Source organism: Mesocricetus auratus, unplaced genomic scaffold (genome assembly GCF_017639785.1).
Source record: "Mesocricetus auratus isolate SY011 unplaced genomic scaffold, BCM_Maur_2.0 Super-Scaffold_6723, whole genome shotgun sequence".
Lineage (NCBI taxonomy): Eukaryota > Metazoa > Chordata > Mammalia > Rodentia > Cricetidae > Mesocricetus > Mesocricetus auratus.
The window spans coordinates 6,043,389-6,066,115 of record NW_024429183.1 but is presented as its reverse complement, the minus strand read 5'-3'; the positions used below and the strand labels follow the sequence as shown (position 1 = coordinate 6,066,115).

At 44.2% G+C, this 22,727-nt stretch overlaps 1 protein-coding gene across 1 annotated transcript in view; it reads left to right on the top strand.

Moving 5' to 3' along the window:
* The window catches only part of Hsd17b2 (hydroxysteroid 17-beta dehydrogenase 2), a 74,449-nt gene that overhangs the window by 40,984 nt on the left and 10,738 nt on the right, over nucleotides 1-22,727 (top strand). Inside the window, exon 3 of the mRNA XM_005073194.4 lies at nucleotides 6,456-6,641. Coding sequence (XP_005073251.1) covers nucleotides 6,456-6,641 — 186 coding nt within the window. The remainder of the gene's footprint in view (nucleotides 1-6,455; nucleotides 6,642-22,727) is intronic.

The window sequence follows — 22,727 nt, the reverse complement described above, 5'->3', positions numbered from 1 at the left end:
AGATATGGGGTCCCCAGCCTCCCTTTTGCTCTCCAGCCCTCTGGCTGTTCTCTTTGCTTCCTGGATTGGTCTCTTCCTCCTCCCTCCATCAAATATGAATCTTCCCATTTGGATACATCCACTCCCCACTCCTGAATCAGACCACTCTATTATGCCAAGGGCTCTCTGTCCTCTGCACATTGGTGGGACACTTGGAAATACCCATGTTTGTTTTCAGAGTGAGGTATATACCCTGTGGAACCCAATGTGAGATGAAAGTGAGAGAGAGTCCCCTCATTGAGTAACTGATTGAGAAATTCCAGATGGTGACATTGGGGTGTTAAGCATATGTGAGTCCCTTCTGAAGTCCCAGTCCCATGACCTGGGGGTGGCTATGTCTGAGTGCCTCCAGGCCAAAGTTCAATTGTTACTCAGTGAGAGACTCAGACACCAACACACACACACACACACACACACACACTGTGTGTGTGTGTGTGTTTGTGCATGCTTGTGTGTGAGCACGCACAGGTTATAGGTCAATGTCAGTGTCTTCTGTTGCTCTCCATCTTGTGTTTTTTACATGAAGCTTGCTATTTTGCCCAATTTGCTTGGCCAACAAGCCCCTGGAATCCATCTGTCCCCCTTCTCCCCATAGTGCTGGTGTTACAGCACAGTTTTATGTGGGGACTGGAGGTCCTTATGCTTATGCGCTGAGCACCTAACCCAATACATCATCCCTCAGCCATCTCAGCAGTTTTTACTTCTTAAATCTCCCTAGGTGATGTTAATGTTTGGTCAGGGTTGAAAAACCAATTTACACTAATGCCCTCCAAAACTATGCAGCCTACCTGTCTATGCTTCCTCACATCTGGACTTAAACACACAAAATTATCGTCCAAACATTTCCACTCATATCCCAGAGGTTTAACCTCACTATCTTCAGAGATGACCTTGTTATCTTTCCCCAAACGCCAACTTGAAAGTCGACTTCCTTACCTGCATACCCAATCATTTGCGCCAGGGACCTGGGAGAGGGTGAGTCACTGAGACCTCTAATTTGACAGCTGAGCTCTCTGCCATACTGGCCTGGAGTTCTGTCAGTTCTATCCCCTAGATATTTGTCACCTAGATTCTTCCCAACATCTCCAGATGCTGTGGTTCATTGTAAGCCTTCACTAGCTCCTGTCTAAGCACCCCAATAGCCTCCTTGCTGCCTGTATGGATACCCCAATGGCCTCATTTCTGTCTGACTGGCTACCCGAATAGCCTCCTCTCACCTGAACTCTCCATTATTTTCCAGTGGGACATAATCTTCATAACACACATCTCTTATAGTGTCACCCATTCTCTAGAACCTCTGGAATACAGAACCTCTGGAGCAAGTTACTCTGTAGTTGTGATTTGCCTTGCACATGGCTCATTGTCTGGCCCTGGGCTTCCCCCTCTGCCCATGCACAATGCAAGCACCTTAACAATGATTGAAGCTTCATGGGATTACGGTCTGTCAAACCATTTCTCTGTAGTATAGTACACTTGGTACATTCTGGAACATTCCAGAACAGAATGACATTCCCCATTGCTGTAGTCCAGCTTCTACCTTCTTGATTTTCCATCTCTACTTCTGGTTCCTATGACTATTGTCATTGCCAACAGAGTCTTTGTGACAGATGCTCCCTGCTCCTGCAGGGACCATTCATCTGTGCCATCCCTTCCAAGCTTTCCTGGTGCGCTGAGCTGTACTGCTTCCTTTTCCAGACTCATCCTTATGCCTTTCTTACTACCGCATCACCTCACTACTGCAGTCCACCTCCTCTCCCACTCCTTGTCACCTTCCTTGAGAATAGACGCATGAGCATATTAGAACTCACTCAGCTGCAAGTGACCCAACCTAGTGCAAATGTACTAACTGCAAAGAAAGAACCTGTTTTTTTATTTTCTTATAGGATTGTTGATTCCAGACATAGCTGGATCCAGACACTCAGTAATGTCACTGGGGTTTGGTTTCTGCTTTCTGAATTCTGTTTTCACTAGTGTTAGCTTTCACCAGCTGGAGACTGTTTGTGGAAGCCTTGGACACTCTAGGTTCCATCTTTTTCACAGCTGACATTCCTAGTGAAAAAGACCTGCTTTATTTTGTAGCTGAAGGACTATTCTATAATGGGATAATAGATGAGTCTTTAACAAGGTAAGCCATGCTCAGTAAAGGCCCTTGTTTCTCCCAATTCAATATCTAGAACATTAAGTACTTACTCATAAATGGGATGCGAAGAGATAAAGGAAGATTGTTAGATATTGGGAATTGTATCTCAGCAAGATTAGCATATCATTTTTAAAAAATATTTCTTGTGTGTATGAGAGAGACAGAGACAGAGACAGAAACAGAAACAGAAACAGAGACAGCAGTCATGAACCCTGACCTGGGTGCTCAGAACAAAATGAGTCCTCTGCAAGAGTAAGCTCTCAACCCCTGAGCCATCTCCCCAGGCCCCTAGTAGGTCTTTTCTAGACAGTTTTCCTGGCCTTATCTTTGACTACTCAATAGGGCTGCACTCATCACTCACAAGGCTGACTTAATAATGTCTTATAGGAGACACTAGATGCAGAATCCTCTCATGAGGTCCAGCAGGGCAGCCCTAACTGGAGTGATGGAGTGATGAGTTCTAGACACAGAATGCTGTGATGGTACCCAGGCATGAAAGGATGTGGGAGCTCAATTTTATGGCCTGAGTTCCTGTGCACTGGGCCAGAATGGGTGGCCCACATGCCTGCTCACTCCAGGCCCGAGTCAGGTTACAAAAAGTGCCTTCAAATGACTCCTAGTGACATTCTGCTATACTCATAGACCTGTGTCTTTCTCAGCCATCATAAGAGATACTTCCTCCTGCAGTAGATGGGAACAAAAACTGAGACCCACAGCTAGACATTTTGCAGAGAGTGAGAGAACTTGTGACACTCAGCCCTAAACAGGATGTCTTCATCAACTCCCTCCCCTTGGGCTCTTGGAGGACAACGAGAAAACAAGGACCTCTAACTCAGCATGATTAAAGCTCATATGACTGACCTCACAAAGACTGAGGCTGTGTGCACAGGGTCTGTATGGGTCTGTGCCAGGTCCTTTCTGTATATATTATGGCTCCCAGTTTAGTATTTTCATGGGGTTCCTGAATATGTGAAAGAGTAGGTCTCTGATTCTTGTACCTTCTGATTGTTTGTTTTGTCCAATTCCAATGTGTTAGTTTTGCTTTATCTTACTATACTTTATATTTTGTTTTATTATTATCATTTAGAAGTCTGTTTTCTAATGAGAGACAGAAAAGGAGGGGAGGTTAGGAGGAACTGGGAGAAGAAAAAGGAGAGGAAACTGTAATCAGGAAACATTGTATGAAAAAAAACCTATTTCCAATAAAAAGAAATTAAGGGAAAACAAAGCAAAGATGAAAATGAATTGCTACAGACAATAGCAAGGAAGTGTGCATCTAATTTCCTATAAAAGTTCATTTTTAAAGGCAGGATCTCACTAGGCAGTCTAGGCTGACCTCAAATGCAGAATAACCCTGCCTCAGTCTCCAAGTGCTGGGATCACAAGCATGAACCACTAAAGGTAGCTAAATTATGATTTCTTTATATGTGAAAACCAACCTCTGAGCCCAGTACTAAGATGTTTTCTGTTGAAACTCCAAGTCCCATTAAAAATTAAAGTCTGGGTCTGCAGAGATGTTTCAGTGGCTGAGAGCCCTTGCTGTTCTTCTATATAACCTGGGTTCACTTTCCAATACCACACCATGGCTCAAAGCCATTGTAACTCCAGTTCCAAGGAGTCTGACACTCATGTCTGGCCTCTGTTTAATGCACAGAGTGCACAAAACCACCACACACACACACACACACACACACACACACACACAAATAAATAAATATTTTTTCTTTTTGTAGTGAGGTCTTATGTATCCCTGACTGGCCCCAAACTCTCTGTATAGCCAAGGATGGAATAGAACTCCTGATCCTATCTCCACTTCCCAAGTATTGGGATTATGGTGTGTACCTCCATGGGGTGCTGAGGCTAGATCTCAGGGCTTTATGAATGCTAGGTGAGCACTCTACCCATCCAGCCACATCCCTACCCTCAGATGTACATCTCTAACAAGTTCTCAGATGCCACTGCTGCTGATGGGGGTGGCTGGTGGTTCACACTTTGAGATCTACTGCCCCACATTGTGCTGCAGCTCCAGGAACCTAGAGGATCTGTTCAAGTCTGTCTAGCTCAGCATCCCTGGGTCCTGTCACCGCTGTTCCCCTCAGGTCTCCCACTTGTGTTCCAGAACAACATGATTCAAAGCAGAAAGAAACCCCCATGGCTTGTTACCGGATGCTGTGCGGGCCGTGTGTTTCCAGGCTCTTGGTCTCTCATAGGAAGAACTGAAAACAAAAGCTCAAAGAGATTTTCAGAGAACCAAAGCAGTTTTATTGGGAGCAAAGTGGCCGTGCAGGTCACAAGGGACACGCTGTGAAGACTGACTCTGGGTCACGTGAGTGGCTGTACTCACAGGCCCCAGGCTACAGCTTGCCATCTCCTTTTCAGAGGCTTAAGGGAAGGAAGGGTTGGTTACTAAATAGTGTGGTTTGGGTGCCTCTCTGTTTTGATTAATAGGTTAGGTTATCTAACCACTTCAGTACTGTGCATGCCCCTTCCCATAATGCATCTGGTTTTAGTCACAAACACACCCGATTGTAAAAAGGCACAAGATGACACATAGGGGATTCTCCTTAAAAGGTTACTAGAGGATGCAGTTTTACCTTACTGCACACACACCCAGTACCAGTTCAGGCTGAATCAGACCTTCTAGTCTGTACCTGGGTATGTGGGGAATATACTTGATAGAAACTGTCTGAATATGATTGTTACCAGGGGTGGGTGTTAGGAGATGGAGTGTGTGTAGCACTATGCAGGGCCTCTGAAGCTGTTAGATACATGGTTTGCAGGTGTGTGTGTGTGTGTGTGTGTGTGTGTGTGTGTGTGTGTGTGTAATATGTGCAGAAGAAGAAACTAGGCCACAAGCCAAGTGCATTATTACAAGAGGAGAGGCCTGAGCAACCCAAAACTGATGGAGAGCTCCAGGCTAAACTGTCTCCTGCTTTGCCTGAATTATTATATTTATTCTTTCCCTCTCTCTCTAGGGGGTGGTTCCTGACTGGAATCTTGGCAAGGTTTAAACACTCCTCGTGCTTGGGTCCACTCTCTTTCCCACCTCACAGGTTGATCTAATAGACTGAGAGGTAGTCTGAGCCTTGGGGTTGCCTGAAGAAACCGTATCCTAATGTACCAGTGGGGTTTCCAAGGTTGGTCTACAACTCCAGCATCAGCATCCCTTGGGACTGAGCAGAAAGGCAGATGCTCAGGTACTGCCTCCTGTGCACTCAGGATTTCTGGTGGTAGGACCAGGAGTGTGTGTAAACTAGGTGTGCTGTGATTCTGATGCTCAAGGAGACACATTGTCTGGACCAGGAAATAGGGCTCATGGTGTTGGGGACATTGCGGTCACCCCTGCTGTTGGTGCTTTCCTTCTTGTTTCTAGGTTTTTAGCTTAGAGATGAGGGAAGACTGTCAGGCATCTCACCCTGCAGTGTGTTAACAGTGTTGTCACATACTCCTGTCAGCAGGAAGCAGGCTTTGAAACTTTAAGCCAGTGGTTCTTTTTTATTTTTATTTTTTTGTTTTTGAGACAGCTTTTAGAGCCTGTCCTGGCACTCGATCTGTAGACCAGGCTGGCCTCGAACTCACAGACATCAGTCTACATCCTTCTCCGGAGAGCTGGGATTAAAGGCGTGTGCCACCACCGCCCGGCTAAGCCGGTGGTTCTTAACCTTCCTGATACCACCGACCTTTAATACAGTGGTGATCCAGCCACAAAATCATTCCATTGTTAATTTATATCTGTAACTTTGCTTCTGTTATGAATCATAATGTAAACATCTGATATGTATTATATCTGATATGTAACTCCTGTGGGGGGGGTCTCGACTCACAGGCTGAGAACCATTGCTTTCATAACAGGCACACCGTGACACTGGGAACTCACCTCTTGTTGTGACAGCTGTTCCCATAAACGGTGCCTATCCGGCTTCCTGGCTGTAGGAAGAAGAACTGGGCAAAAGAAGACCTGGGATGGTAGGCCATCTCAGGGAGTAAAGTGCCTGCAGCTAAGCCCGATGATAAGAGTTCAGTCACTACCATCCACGTGGGGGAAGGGGACCACCAACTCCTACAAGCTGTCCTCCGGCATCTACATGGCATGCATGAGCACAGCCTCTAATAGACTGTAAAAGGAGAGGCTCTCCAAAGGCATCCGGTTAGACAGTTTGTGCTCTGCCTAGAGCCTCCATTTCAAAGGTGTTTGCTGGTTCCAGAGCATAGTGCATGAAACTCCCCACATGCTCCAGACTCTCCCACCCTCACGGCTGCTTCGTTTTGTCCCCAGGTCTGTGGGCTGTGGTCAACAATGCTGGGATCATCCACTTTCCCATAGATGGAGAACTCATTCCCATGACCAGCTACAGAAAATGCATGGCCGTGAACTTCCTCGGAGCAGTGGAGGTCACTAAGGTGTTCCTGCCTCTCCTTAGAAAATCCAAGGGGAGGCTGGTGAATGTCAGCAGCATGGGAGGTGAGTCTGACGCAAGGTCAGGTGGTGCCTGTCACAAGATGTGGGCCTTTGCATTCTTCGCAAGCTACACAAGAGCAAGGCACACAAAAGCAGGGCTGGGTCACAGTGAGTCAGCGAGTGTCTTCACGGTTGACCTTTCTCTTCTTTCAAATCCTCTCATGCGAAAGTACTTCTCCGCTTTCTGTTAATTACTGTGCTCACTGCTGGGGATCGGGGGACTCTTAGATGTCTTCATACTGTGACTGCTGACACGTAAGCATTGTAGGATGCCACAGCTCGTGGCATCCTACAGGTGACGCTGGTGCTTCGGGAAGCTTGCCTTCGGCCTTCTCTGAACATAACTCCCTGCTGTTTTCTGTAAGCTGAACAAGGAAGGAACTCTGTGCACCTTGGGTGCCCTGGGTCCATCCCCGAGGGTTGACTGTGATGTTGTCCTCGCCTTTGTTGGTTGGGTCTAGGGTGTGTCAACAACCTGGTGGTATCCTATTTCATAAGCAATGGTCTCTGCATGGGTTGTCACCCCTGGCCTTCTCCCATAGACGTTTGCACACAGGAGTTCCCCAGGCCTTCCTCAGGTTTGGGAGACCTGTGGTATTTCGTGGGTTTCAGCACTGGTGAGAAGGAAGTCAGACAGGTGTGGGCTCTGTGCTCCCAGCTCCTGCCTTCTGAGGTGGACCTTAGTCTCTCTGTTAGATTAGTTGATTCTAAGTAAAGGTCCAACTAGGTTTCTGGTATTTGTGTGTGTGTGTGTGTGTGTGTGTGTGTGTGTGTGTGTGTGTGTGTGTGTGTGTATGTACTCATGCCTATGAGTGTATACTTGCACACATGTGTGTGCAAATGTATATGGAGGCTGGAGGTGGTTTCTACCTTATCTTTTGACAGGATCTTTCACTGAACCTGGAGCTGACTGATTTAGCTAGATTGGCCAGTCAGCAAACCTTAAGGATCTTATTTTCTTTACCTGCTTAGCACTGAGGGATTTGCCATCATTTCTCCTTTTTTAATTGAAAGGACTGGATATGAATTCAGGTTCTCATGCTTGCACAGTAGGAACTTTACCAGCCAAGCAATTTTCCCAGCACCCAACAAACACGAAACACTTTACCTTTGTCTTTGTTCTGAGCTTGGCCTTTTGATTTTCAAACTCTTTGGAAAGCTCACCTCTCCTGCTGTCCGTACCCTCTGTTACCTCTAGCAGAGCCTCACACAGCCCTTGACTCATCCATTCGGCAAATATTTACTGAAGTGACTAATTGTGGCCTTTTCCTTGGCCCATTGACCAGGTTGCTTTTCTTTTGCTGACTTTGTTCTTATGGAAGTGCCGTAAGAGTTTAGGTCAGTGGTCTCCCACACAGAGTATGTGCTATGGATTTAGTATCTGGCAGGAAACAGCACCAGTAAAAAGGTGAACAAATACAGTTAGGCCTTGTGGTGCCTGCGTGTAATCTCAGCACCAGGGAGGCAGAGGCAGAAGCAGAAGGATAATGAGTTCTTATTGACCTTCTTACCTCTGTAATCAGCTTTGGTACTATAATGGTTCAAAATCAAAGTAAGAGCCTGGGAATGTCGGCTCAGTCAGTAAAATGCTTGTCTTACAGTCATGAAGACCTGAGTATGATTCTCAATCCCTAAATAATAATAATAATAATAATAATAATAATAATAATAATAATAATAATAAAACAGGTGTGGTGGCATTCATTACCTTATAACCTCAGCACTGGGGAGATGAGACAGGTGGATCCCGGGGTTTTCTGGCCAGATAGCATAACTACTTGATAAGTTCTAGGCCAGTGAGAAATCTTGTCTCACAAAAAGAAAGAAAGAAAGAGAGAGAGAAAGGAAGAAAAAAGGAAGGAAGGAAGGAAGGAAAGAAGGAAGGAAGGAAGGAAGGTTATGTGCCTGAGGAATGACACGAAGTTGTCATCTGCCCTCTACTTCTGCACACTTGTACCTGCAAACACATGAGCATGCACACATACACATAAAGAAAAAATAAGAAGAACAAACTTTTGGATGAGCAAGAAATGAAGAATGGATGGGGGATAATTTAAAAACTTGCAATGGGGGCTGAAAAGATGGCTCAGCGACTAAGAGTTCACCTCCCAGAAAACCCATGTAGGGCAGCTCACACCCAGGGATCTGACATTCTGGCTTCCACAGGCACATAGCACCACACACCCACACACATATACATAATTTAAAAAGAAAATAAAGTCTTTAAAAAAGAATTTACAAGCTGCAGGCTGCTCTTCTGTGTGTCTTCTGCCGGTTTCTGAGTGCACAGAAATTAACACAGGCACAAACACATACGCAAATAAATAAAAACTGTACATATACATACACAACCACACACACACACACACACACACACGTAAATCTGCACATTCCCAGGAGTCACCATTTAGTGTGTCATCAGTTTGATGACGCAGCTCTAGACAAAACTGATACAAACGTGGTTTTGGAAGGTGTTGTTGCTGCTGGCTTCTTGTTTTCAATCAAGGACAAACAGGGTGCTCATTACTAGGGTCTGTTCTGGAAAGGAATCCTGGCTATCTGATCTATTAGACTGTCTGGAGTCTGAAATCTCTGTTACCTTGGCCGAACTCACTACAAGCCAGGAAGAGTGGAGCTGGAATGCAAATGTCTACTCAAATCATTTGAGGCTGCAGGGCTAATAGCCCAAAGACAGCAAAGGTGCTGTGAGGAGGCAGCTGGTCTCATGAACAATGTGAGAGTCACCCACAGACATTGTGATGTTTTGTCACAGCAACAACAGGAAGCTAATACACCTGATTTGACCTAGATAGCAGATCAAATGCCTCTAGGCCTGTCACAGTTTCTTTACAAGAAAGGTATTTCTATATTCCTACCAAAGGCTGGGCTGACTTCCTTTTCCTGTACCCAACACTGGTTGTGAGTCATGGCTCACTGTACGTCAAGCTATCTGAGCAAGCTTCTTGGATGATGTCTTCTGTTTGTTTTATCTCTCAACCAGATAGCTGACAAGACACTCTTTCTGAAGTAACAAATGTATACTTTCCAGTCCCAATTTAGCACTCTCTCTGTGGGAAAATCTTTATTATCCATGCTTTGTATTACATGCCATGCCAATACTGTTGTGCCCATATTCTGAACACCAAAATCACCAAGAGGCCCATTTCCATGCAAAAGCAAAGAGTCTTTTATTGTAGATGTTTAACGAGCTAACCCCATTAGATTGGGCCCTTCACCCCGCCACCATGGTGAACCGCTGGAGAAAGACCCCAAGCAACCTCAAGGCAGGTACGTTAAAGGGCAGCGTAAGGGGAGTGTCAAAGACTTTTAATACTCTGAAACCTATGTAAATTTTATTATACAAAAGGACATAAAGGTTATAGACACATTAGCATTATCAATTGGTACTGAAATCTACATTGCAGAAAAAGCAGATATCTGGGTATCTGTATTTTGCATCCTAGCAGAAACTACAGATTTGGGCTAGTAGTGTACATTTGTCTTCTGTCCAGGGAGCCAGGTATGAATTGGACAGAGGTGTCTTTGGCCTGATGAAAAGCCCTTTAAGTTTATACTTAGATGACAACCAAAATAAACCTAAAAACCTGATTGAACAGTAGATTTTATATTTTTATATCTTTTGATCCTTATTGAGGAGACATATTAAGGCTTGATGTTTACATAAATAAAATGAGCTACCAAGCTGACTATAGTCTTGTCAATTTGGCTGCCTGATGGTGTCAAGCTGACAACCATTAATACATTCACAGATCTAAGAAGGATAAATTTTATAGTTTCTGAATCTATTAAAAAGTGACAGGTATGAGTCCATGTACAGCCTTACCCAAGTCTCCTCTATTAGCACTGGAGGCACAAGTATCAGGAACAGCATCAATCTTCACCAGATCTGTAAGGTGTGAGTTTTCTTTCCCTCTGTGGAAGAGGGACATGGAAAAGACTGACCTTGTTTTGTCTGAGTACAAGGGGTGCAATCAATTTTCCAGTGTCCAGCAGCTTTGTCCACATTCTGGGCCAGGTCCTGGCAGCAGCAGGTGTCACCTTTGAGCATCTTGCTCACTGGTCAGCATCATCACAATCCAGGAATCCAGGTGTAGGGACCGGGGTGCCTCGTAATCTTATTTGGAGACTTTGGGTCACTGTTAGGATCTGGCAGCCTGTCTGATATTATAAACTTTTAAATTAACATTTTAAATGCCATGTTCTGCAGGTCTCTGAAGTATTAGAGGTTTGTCTGCCTTAAGGCTAGCTGTTGAAAACATAAACTTTATTAACTTTTTTAAAACTAGAACTTTACACTGTCAGGTTTAGCTTTAAAAAAACAATAAATTTAAATTTAAGCTCTTTAAGTATAAACATTAACAATGAAAACATTTTAAAAACTGTTTTTAAAAGAAATTTTAAAATCCCTTAATTTTTTTAATATTGAAAATTAAAATATATTTTAGGCCTTTAAAACCATTATTATCTGGGTGACTGTTAAATTACAAAGTTTAGCATTCCTGTGTATAAAAGCATTAACATTTTAAATCTGGATAAAAAACTAGTTTATAGGATGGTACCTCATAACTTCCAGGTGGTCACCTTTAGTCAAGATAGTGGTTTAGGTATCTCTTTTAACTTCAGCAAAATGGCTACCAGCCAGCTATGTGACTGACTGCAAAGCGGGGGCAACCTGTACCATTTTTGTTTTAGCTCTATGCTTGTAATAAAACTTAGATTATGTCAGAAAACACAGAACTTTTTAACAAAACAAGCATACATAATTTTTGAGAGATAGGCAACTTTTTAAACAGAATTAACAATATGATCAAAAATTTTAATTTATATTACTAATTTTTAAAATTTAGCATTTGTAGACATGAAATACCATAGTAAACAATTTACATTTTCCCTTTTCTCTTGTGGTTATGATAACTTTAAGGCCATTCCATTTCTGCAGAAAGACCAGATCTGGCCAAATGGCTTACCTGCCCTAGCCCTGTGTGCTTGGGCAGGGAGCTCTGGTGGAGGGGAAAGCTGGCAGATGGCTCCTTTGCCAGCATGCCATGTGCGTGGGGCAGAGAGAGAGAGAGAGAGAGAGAGAGAGAGAGAGAGAGAGAGAGAGAGAGAGCCATCATCACATCCTGCACATGTCAAAGGCAGGCATGGAGCAGGCTCATCTCTGAGGGCTGCAGCAGCAGTTGGAGATCAGAGCAGCTGCCTCACTGCATGCTCAGGTGCTCAGGGACAGGAGATCCTGCCGCAGCACGCTCTAACCCATGGCACATGGTGGGGGTGGGGTGGGGGTGTGGGTGGGAGGGACTTCTGCCCAGCAAGCCATGTGTTTGGGGCAGAGACAGAAGACACCTGACCCACACCATGTGCACAGGCAGGCAAGGACAGAGACAGAGAGATAAGATGATCCAGCGACTAGCTAGGCTAGGCCAAAGTCAGCAGCCACAGGACCAACTTATTGGAAAAGCACCCAGCTGGAGTCCAGAGTGGCAGCTGTTCCATTGGAACTCCTGTGTGTCAGAGTCAGGACAAACAAAGACCTAACAACCACATAGCACATTACAAAGACTTGACAGATTAGGGCCCTCTTCAGAATCTACAGAATCTTGCAAGAACCATCAGACAGATGGCCGGCCAAGTGGGACAATTTGGTCCCCTGACCAAATCCCCTTCTTACAGACTGGGCAACTCAATCCCATGATTAAGTCCCCTTTTTACAGACTGCGGAGCCTGGCTGCCACCCAGACCTCCAGCCAGATGAGGCATTGGGGCGTCCCCCTTAATCTTGTTTTCACAGATCTCGCTAGTGTACCCAACAGAAACACAAAATCACACACAAAACATAGGTGCTCAGGACCTGTCAAGCCTGCAGGCTGAGGATCGAAGCAAATCAGATAACAAGCCTGCTCGGCTGGTTGCTTGGGGAACCCAATTCTAATCCAGTGGTTCCTCTGAACCGCCAAACCACAGAGTGTAGGCTTCACAGAAACCAGAGCTTAAACAACCAGAAACAAAGACCAAAGTTTTAACAGTCAGAAACAGAAAGCAGAACTTGAAAGACTTGCCTAGGCAAAAACAGAAAACTACCTGACGTGGTGCCACGTGACTCAGTGAAAAGGGGTGTCGTGGTGGATTTCGAGGATCCAGGACAAGCCCCCAAATGTGCCCAAATTCTGAACACCAAAATCACCAAGAGGCCCATTTCCATGCAAAAGCAAAGAGTCTTTTATTAGATGTTTAATGAGCTAACCCCATTAGCTCGGGCCCTTCACCCCGCCACCTTGGCGAATGGCTGGAGAAAGACCCCAAGCAACCTCAAGGCAGGGACCTTAAAGGGCATCATAAGAGGAGTGTCTAGGGGTATGAAACAGTCTCAGGATTGGTGCGCTTCCAGGTTTGGGTGACCCACCCTGTGTTGATTGGTCAACTGGTTGTTATGGCCCATAGGCCCTCCCAGGGCGGTTGCTGTGTTCTGCACGTCACTGTTGTGCACTGTCCGTAAAGCACACCCAGAGCCGAGTAAAGCACAGCTCTGCCAACTAACTTTTGATTGGTTCCTTGTCACCAGGAGGGCATCTGACCTTAGTGACCAGGGCAGGAGTGGCAAGGTCATGCAAGGACATGTTAGCTTGTAATGGCTGCTAAAATGGGGGACTGGTCACTACAACACCAAAAATTTTCCTTTTCTCCAAGTCTGAATTTCGGTCCTCCCCACTTTTATACAACCTGGGTACGCATGAAAAGATCTCCTTATTCTTTAAACATTATTGAATCTCCTCATTCTTAGTTTAAATTATATTTGTTTAGTGTGTGTGTGCATGTGCAATGGTGAACCTGTGGTCAAAGGACAACTTTGGGAGTCAATTCTGTCCTTCTACCATGTGGGCCCTAAGGACTGAGCTAAGGTCCCCAGGCTTGGAGGCCAAGTGACTTTGTCTGCTGAACCATCTCATCAGCTTACTACTCAATCTTTGCCCATTGCTGGATTAATTATTAATTCTTTAATAACCCCCACAAAGTCCAAGCCAACTTCAGAAACTGTATTTGACTAAACCCTTGGTGGGAAGATGGAGGAGAGGGTATACTGCACACACAGACACATTTTAAAGCAAATCCCCTTTAGACACTTCCAAGTGTCTTCAGTTGCTGCTCCTTGCTCTCTGGTCAGCTTTCTTCTGTCTGCCCTGCCTTCCAGATCTTTACTCTTCCCTTCTCTGCTCCCTATGTCCTCCTTTTCAGACATGCCCGGCATTTTCCTTTCACATCCTCTGATTCTTAGCTGTTCAGTGACCTGAGAACCTCAATAGGCTTTGCCCTTCTTAGTAGTGAAGAGGGAGCAGGGGGGGAAGAACAAGGGTTGAGGGTGCACATTGTAGGCCAGGTTGATTTCCTGTCCGGACCTCAGCTTCCTTTCTTCACTCACCCTCCTCTTCATCATTTCCTCCCCTAACTCATTCCCTCTCCATGGGCGTCCCCTTCTGCCCTAGGACCTTGGTCCATGGATGACTCTCTAGCAAGTCATCAATCATTGCCTCCCTATCACAAGTTGGAAGATAGAAAGTTGGGGGTCTACTCCACTTCTTAGTTGAGTCACACTCCTGGAATCCCCAAAGACAGGTTTGATTTTTCTCCACATAGAATAAAGGGAGTGGGAGGACTGAGTCTCATAACCACCCTAGGGAACCCTCCCCTGTAGTTAGCTCTCTAACTTGAATCCAAGCAAAGCAGGTGGATAAATATTTAACCAAGTATTTAAAGAATTGGAAAAGAGTGATCTAAAAGCTTTTCCTGGCCAATTTGCTTCTTAGGAAATCAAAGTAAATATTTGTGCACAGCCTCACAGCGTCCCTGAATGAGAACTATTGGAAACAGCCTCTTCTTGGATGACCCTGGCTTTAGGGGTTTTGAGTCAGGCAGGATCTTGATTTTTTTTTTTAAATCAGCTTGTAACATGGAGATCCTTGACTCCTTAGAAGAAAGCAGCACCCACCTCCCATTGGTGACAAACCCTCAGGCTCTGCCACTTGTCCATGTGGTGGCCATTTTGTTCAGGGAAAAAATGCTTTTCTTCATATTGTCTTCTCTCTGTTGAGTGGGAGGATTTGTAGATGCTGGGCCTCTACATCTTGTATTCCTCATAAGCCAGGAGTTGGGAAGGCATCTTGGATGAGACATCACCTAAAGGAAGCAAAAAGCAGAATCAGTGTGTGCTTGTAGATCTCTTTCCACAGAATAAAGGACAAATGTGCCCTGTAGGGGGGAATTAGACCTGGCTTTGGGGATTTCAGGTGTGTGACTCAACTAAGAAGTAGAGTATAATGCTACAGAATCATATACTTTGGAATAATCACTATAGTCAGTTTTGTGTTATGTAATAATATGTTTATGTTATGTGTTTTGTCACAATAACAGGGTTTTTTGGGGGGTCCCACTCCCATGTTTCCTGGGATCTGAGAATTTGCAGCTCTGTGAGTAGTTCTTTTCAGAACAAGGTTCTGGACCTTGATTTTGGTGTGGTACCTAGCAGCTTGTCACAGTCCCAGAGACCTTCAAATGATAAGGAGACCATCAAATGCTGTTTGTAGCCTGCCTCTCCTGAGCTTGGGAAAGTGGGCCAGGGAAGTGTACTTTGTTATCAGAGTCAACTTCAGCCCATCTTGGAAGCATCAGAAGCTAGGTGAGAGATCTCATGGTCTTCTTCAGAAATTTGAGCTGGGTAACCCTGGCTAAGAGAGGTACCAGATAGTGAGTGACTAAGCTATCCTGACCTTGGGGCCTTTCCTTTTAGCCTCTGGGGAAGGCTGCTCTGTTCTGCCCCCTGCTGTCTTGTTGGGGAATTTATTTGAAAAGTTTTATCTCTTCCTTGACTCTCACATAATCATACCTTAGCTTCAAGCTATGAAAGTGGAGCTCCTGGAGCTAGGGAGATGGCTCAGTAATTAAGAGCTCATTTTGCTCCTCCAGAGGACCCAAGTTAGGTTCCTAGTCCACACATCAGGCAGCTCACATATGTATGTAACCCCAGCTTCAGAGTGACCCTTTGGCTCATGTACTCATGTGCACATGCTTGCACACAGACTCACATACATAATTAAAAACAGTAAAAAGAAATCTTTGACAAATAGTCTCTTTATGTAGGGATTGATCATTATGACTGTGGAGTGTCAGAGGCCTTATGTTTTCTCAAAGGACATCAAAATTGGCCAGTAGGACCTTAGAACACGTGACTAACTTATGAAGGGCACCAGGCAAATGCAGCTTCCAACCGGCAGGCAAATGCAGCTTCCAACCGATTCCTAGTGAGGGGCAAGTTCATATTCTCAGTTTATTTGCTTGTCAGGCAGAGGACCCAGTACGGGAGACAAGGTCACTAACCGGGCCACAGAGGCAGACGCGGTGGAGCTGAGGAACTGGTTCAGTTGCAAGCACGGGTGCCAGAGTTTGGATCCCTGACAGCCACAGGACAGCTGAGCTGGTGGCGTGCAGCGACACCAGCACTGGGGTATTAGTGGAACTTGTTGGCTAGCTAGCCAGGTTCAGAGAGAACCTGCCTCAAAAAAATGTGAAGATTGATAGAGGAAGCCCCCAGACACACATGTGCAAAAGTACCTTCATGCACACTGCACAAACACACACATATATGATACACACGACACACGCAGTGGGTGGGTTGTTGGGGGAAATATGCTTTTGGTATGTACACAAAATAAGTTTGTTATCATGGCTTAGGAGAGGTGGAAAGAGTCTATGGTTCTGTATGTGGTTGGATAAAATAGGTCATATACTGTTGATAGGATGTGTTAGTCAGCCTAAGCTGTCACCATGAAATACCATAGGCCAAGTGGCTTAAATAACAGGAATGTAGTAACTCAGGAGACTGGAAGTCTCATATCAAAGTGTCAGTGTGGCTGGTGAGAGTTCTCTTCCTAGCTTGAAGATGGTTAACATCGTTATACATCACCATTTGGGAGAGAGAGAGAAAGAAAGAGAGACAGAGGGACAGAGAGACAGAGACAGAGAGAGACAGAGAGAGAGAGAGAGAATATGCCTTATATTAAGAGGTTAGATCCCTCTTTACTTAGAGGCCCCATCTCTAAATACAATCACAGTGGGACTTACTGGTTTAGTATAAATTCAGGGAAACACAAATATTTAGCGCATCATAAGGGATCTTTAAAAAAAATCATCCAACAATAGGTCTTTAAGTGTTCCAGTAATATGTCATGGACAAGTTCTACAAATCTACTGTACAAAGCTAATATATCAATACTTTATATTTAAGAAGTTGCTAAGAGAGTAGATCTCTTAGCATTTGCCTGTCAACCTGACACACCCTAGAATTATCTGAGAGAGAGTCATTGCCTAGGTCATATTGGCTTCTAGGGAATTGTCTTGATTGTTTTTAATTTTTTATATAATTTATTTATTCTTTTTTAAATTTTTATTTAAATTAAAATAATTTTATTTTAAATACCAATCCTAGTTCCCTCTACCTCCTGTCCTTCCATTCCACCCATCCCACACTTCATCCACCCCTCAGAGAGGCCTCCCATGGGGGATCATCAAAGTCTGAGGCATCATTTGGGGTAGGACCTAGGCCTTCCCCCATGTATCTAGGCTGAGAGAGTATCCCTCCATAGGGAATGGGCTCCCAGAGTCCATTCACGCACTAGGGAAAAATACTGGTTCCATTGGCAAAGTCCCCATAGGGTGCCCAAGTCCCTCAATTGACACTCTCGTTCAGGGGGCCAGGTTCTGTCTTATGCTGGTTCCCTAGCTGTCAGTCTGGGGCCCATGAACTCCAATTTGATGAGGTCAACTGTTTCTGTGGGTCTCCCAAGCATGGTCTTGACCTCTTTGCTCATCACTCCTCCCTCTCTGCAACTGGATTCCAGGAGTTCAGCTCAGTGCTTAGCTATGAATCTCTGCTTCTGCTTTCATCAGCTACTGGATGAAGGCTCTATGTTTATTTTTTTTAAATATATAAAAATATGTCACCCCTATCAAAATTCTAATGATATCTTTCTTTTTTATTTAGAAACAATCTTATTTTACGTATTAATCACCCTGTTTCCTCTCCCTCCCATCATCCAATGCCCCCCCACCCCGCTGTTCCACCAACCCACCACCCACCTACTCCCCAAGGATAGTGAGGCCTTCCAGGGGGATCATCAATGCCACATCATTTGGGGGAGGGCCTAGGCCTTCCTCTGTGTATCTGGGCTGAAATAGTTTCTCTCCATAGGGAATGAGGCTACAAAGTTCATTTGTGCAGTAGGGATAAATACTTGTTCCACTGTTAGAGGTCTGCTCAGGCCTCCTAACAGGCACCCACATTCAGAGGGCTTGGTTCAGTCCAGTGCTGGTTCCCCAGCTTCACAACTGGGGTCCGTGTGCTCTCACTAGATCAGGTCAACTGGTTCTGCAGATTCCTCCAGCATGGTCTTGACTCCTTTGCTTATCCCTCCTCCCTCTCTACAACTGGATTCCTGGAGTAGGGCTCAGTGCTTAGCTGTGGGTGCCTGCTTCTGCTTCCATCAGCTACTGAATGAAGACTCTAGGATGGAAATTAAGGCAGTCATCAATCTCATTATAGGGGAAGGGCATCAAAGGTGGCCTCTACACTGTTGCCTAGATTCTTAGTTGGGGTTATCTTTGTGGATCTCTGAACATTTCCCTAGTGCCAGATTTCTCTTTAAACCTCTATTAAGGTATTCCTTTTCTTGTTCTCCTCCATTCCTCCCCTGACTCAGTCTTCCTGATCCCTCTTGTTCTACTCCCCCTCCGCCTCTCCCCTTTTCTTTTGCCTACCTCCCTTCCCTGTTGCTGAGTTTCCCACCCAGTTCCTCTCCAAATAAATACTCAGTCGCTATATCAGTTATGAATACTGTTGACTGGTAACTAGGGCTACTTATTGGTTAGCTCTCTTAATTATTAACCCATAACTACTAATCTATGTATATCTACATGGTCTTCTCTTACTGGAGAAGGAGTCCATACCTGTTACTCCTCTGTTGTCCTATATCTCGACTGACTCTGTCTACACTTTCCAGAATCCATCTCATCTCCTAGTCGTACCTACCTTGCTTCCCTATTGGCCAACATTGTTTTATTCATCAACCAATAAGACAAACATATACAGAAGACATCCCCATCATCTCCTCTTTTCTGTTTAAATAAAAAGGTCTTAAATTTAACAAAGTCAAATTATATATAACCAAACAGTTATCAAGTAAGAGCTATGTTTACAATATTTAGTCCATTAACATTTAGCAAGATTTAAAGAAAATGTTCTATCATCTATCCTATCTTTGTGAGTCTAAAGTCTTATATGTAACTTGTCTTTTATCCTAACTAAGGAAAACTGTAACTCTATCTGTCTTTAACTCTATCAAAGACCACAAAAAGATAGTATATAAACTCTAAAATTGACAGAGATATCTGGCTACCTGGACAGTCATCCAAAATTCTTCTGTGATGTTCAGGCATCCATCTTTGACCCATATGCCATAATGTGTCTGGCAGGGGATTTGAAATTGTTCACCTGTATTGGCAGTTTTTCAGTCATTTTTCTCTGTATCCTGCAGAATGTATGGCAGACTCCTCCATGAAGCAGGAACCCCTCAGGGCTGTCTTGTTTTGTAAATTTAGCAGTCACTTTCCTGTGGGTCCTGCATGTCCAGTTCACACAGCATACAAACAGTACAGACAAGAGCATTTTCTTGCCCAAATGACTAGTCTCGCCATACTGAAAGCAAACTCTATGCCAATCTTTCTCTCAGACATAATTGATATTGCCAGGAGCAGTTGTGTCTAGCTGTCACGAAAAACCCTAAGCCATTTTAAATGCCATATTCTGTAGGTCTTTAAAAGGTTTTGAGAATGTCTATCCATTTGAAATATATCTCTATATATCTAGAAAACCTAACTAACCTAACTATAAGTTTTGGCTATTATAGGTAACTATCTATAATTTGTGCTTAATTATACATTACATTTTAGATGAGCTATATAAATACAATACCTAAATAAGAGGACAAATATACATACATATCACAAAATTGATCTTAAATTTGCATCAATAAGTCAAAAATCCATATCAATGTAAAGTATTCATTACCCCTTTTTTCCCTTTAGAAAGAGATTGGTTGTGATCAATAATCATTTCTAACCAACCCTGTCTAAATGAAAACAAACGTTTATAAACAATATTTGGGAATGTGGGCATAGTTCTCTCCAAACTGCTTCCTGCTGTTTGGGAGCACTGTCAATCCCAAAGGGATACTGAGAAAACCCAGAAACCCAGCCAAATCCTGTTTGTTGTAGTCTTTAAGGCTGCATCATCTCAGCTCTTTCAGATGCTAAATCAGCTGGGCCATTGCTTCAGGGGGTCTTGCTTGATCAAACCGTATTAGTCTAGAAGGAACCCACAGCCTTTCATTTTCTGTAGAAAGAAAAGTAGAAACTCTTTTCTCAAGTAACCTGTTCTTAGACTTAAATTTTGAAGTCAAAGCATTTTTAAAACATGCAAGTTGGATTAATCCCATTCTCTGGGCTGCCATTTTTTCTTGTTGATGGATAGTCTGACTTCTCCTGGTGTTCTCCTCATCCAGCGGGTATAGGGGCCAAGACTGAGATGTGGGCAGACTCCAGATGGTCCTGCCTGCTGGGGCGGGTCACTACAAGCAGAGCAGATGCAGGAAGCTCCAGGGAGGGGACAGGGGTAATTGGGCCTGAGTGGAACCCACACTTACCTCATGCAAAGAGCATGGGGGGTGGGCAAGACTGCCATGTGTGTAGACTCCAGATGATCTGGCCTGTTGGCTTGGGTTTACTACCCTGTGATGGCATTTAAGATAGTCATCAATGTCATTATACGGGAAGAGCCTCTCCACTACTGCTTAGATTCTTAGTTGGGGTCATCCTTGTGGATTCCCAGAGATTTCCCTAGTATCAGGCTTCTCATTAAACCCATAATAGCTACCTCTATTAAGGTATCTCTTTTCTTGCTCTCCTTCTCTGTTCTTCCCCCAAGTCAACCTTCCTGATTCCTCATGTTTAAATTTCATTTTACATTCCAACCAAAGTTCTCCCTCCCACACCTCCTCCTGCCCCTTCTTCCCTCTCCCCAGCCCACCTGTATTCCACTCCTCCTCACAGGTAAGGGCTCTCATGAGGAGTCAATAAAGTCTGGATTGTCTTGATTTTTAATTGATGTGGGAGGGCCCAGTTCAATCTGCGTAGCATCATTCCCTAGGCAGATGGTCCTGGGTTGTACAGAAAAACTAAGGATGAGCAAGCAAGCAGCATTTCTCTGTGGTTTCTGCTTCGATTCCCCGCTTGACTCTCTTCCCTGGCTTCATTTAATGATGTCTGTCCCTGAAAGTGTAAACCAAATAATCCACTTCCTCACCAAAGTTGTTTTTGATTAGAGTGTTTTATTATTTATTATATCAACAGGAACAAAACTGGAATAGTGTTTTTACTACAGTAAAATTTAAATTAAAACTTACAAATCAGGAATTCTAAAGGCCAGGTGAGAAAGGGATCTGTGAGTTCAGACAGGAAAATAGCTTCAAGATGCAGAGATTCTTAGACCCTGGATCCTGAGTTAATCTGCTTCCTGTCACCATAGTAAGATATCTAACAAATTTTCAGGAAGAAAGATTTATTTTGGCTCATGGTTTCAGAGACTTCAGTCCATAGTCCCTGACTCTGTTGATTGCAGACCAGTGGTGAGGCAGAACAGCTGGTGGTAGAAGCCCATGGAGGAAGAGGCTGTTCATTTCACAGTGGCCAGAAAGGAGAGAAAAGTATCAACAGGACAGGGTCAAGGCAAGATGTAGCCCCAAAGATAAACTCCAAGTGACCTACTGCCTTCCCCAAGTTCCACAGTTCCATTGTTTTCCAATATCCATTCAAGGTTTGAATCCAATGTGTAAACAAAAAACCCCAAATAAGCACACAAAGACTTATATTAATTTATTAAAGTGTTTGGCCTATGGCTCAGGCTTCCTACTGGCTCGCTCTCTCTTAATTACTAAGCCATGTTATTAAACTATGCATTGCCACGAGGTTATGGTTTAGCCGTAATGCAGCATGTGACTCCTTCGGCAGCATGGCGTCTCTTTGGCAGCTTCTATCCACCTCCTCTCCCCCAAATTCTCCTTGTCTCCTGCCCCTGCCTATACTTTCTGCCTCACTACTGGCCAATTGGCGTTTTATTTATCAACCAATAAGAGAAACACATATACAGAAGACATCCTCCATCACCAGTGGATGAAATCATTCATTAGGTTGGAGTCATGAACGGATCATCTCTGCAACAGTGCTTGTGTGTGTGCACTCACAACCATGAGTTTTACTAATTAATATAGGCACTCCTCAATCCAGTCACAGTCAACTTCTTCAGACACCAGCACTGGTTTCATCAGAGATCTTAATTACTTACATGAAATTCTGTGCAGGCTTGGATCTGTGATGCTGACCCCCCACAACACTGCCATTTTTGTGGCCTAATAGAAATTTGGCAGGGCTTAACATAATAAAATAGACATGTACGGCTTTTGCTATTGTTATTTTTTAGGGATGAGATGTTGAACCAGTAGCTTCCCACAGCATGCTAGACAAGCATTCTGCTGCCGGGAGCCTTATCCCCAACTCTCTCTCTCTCTCTCTCTCTCTCTCTCTCTCTCTCTCTCTCTCTCTCTCTCTCTCTCTCTCTCTCTCTCTCACACACACACACACACACACACACCCCCACACACACTTTTTATTTGGAAATGGTGTCTCATTAAATTGCTTAGGCTGGCCTTACACTCCCTCTATAGGACAGGCAGGTTTCAAACTTTTGATCTTCCTGGATCAGCCTCTTAAGAAGCTGTGATGACATGCCTGGTGACAAATACATCTTAAGTATTTGGTTCAAAGCATGCTTTTTCCCTTGTTGCTGTAGGTTGATGATGTGAAGTGCAATCTCTCATCATACTTACTTTTACACTTACTGTCTCAGTTCCTTCTACAATGGTGCTGTAACAGAATACCAGAGACTCAGTAATTTGTAACCTACTGGAA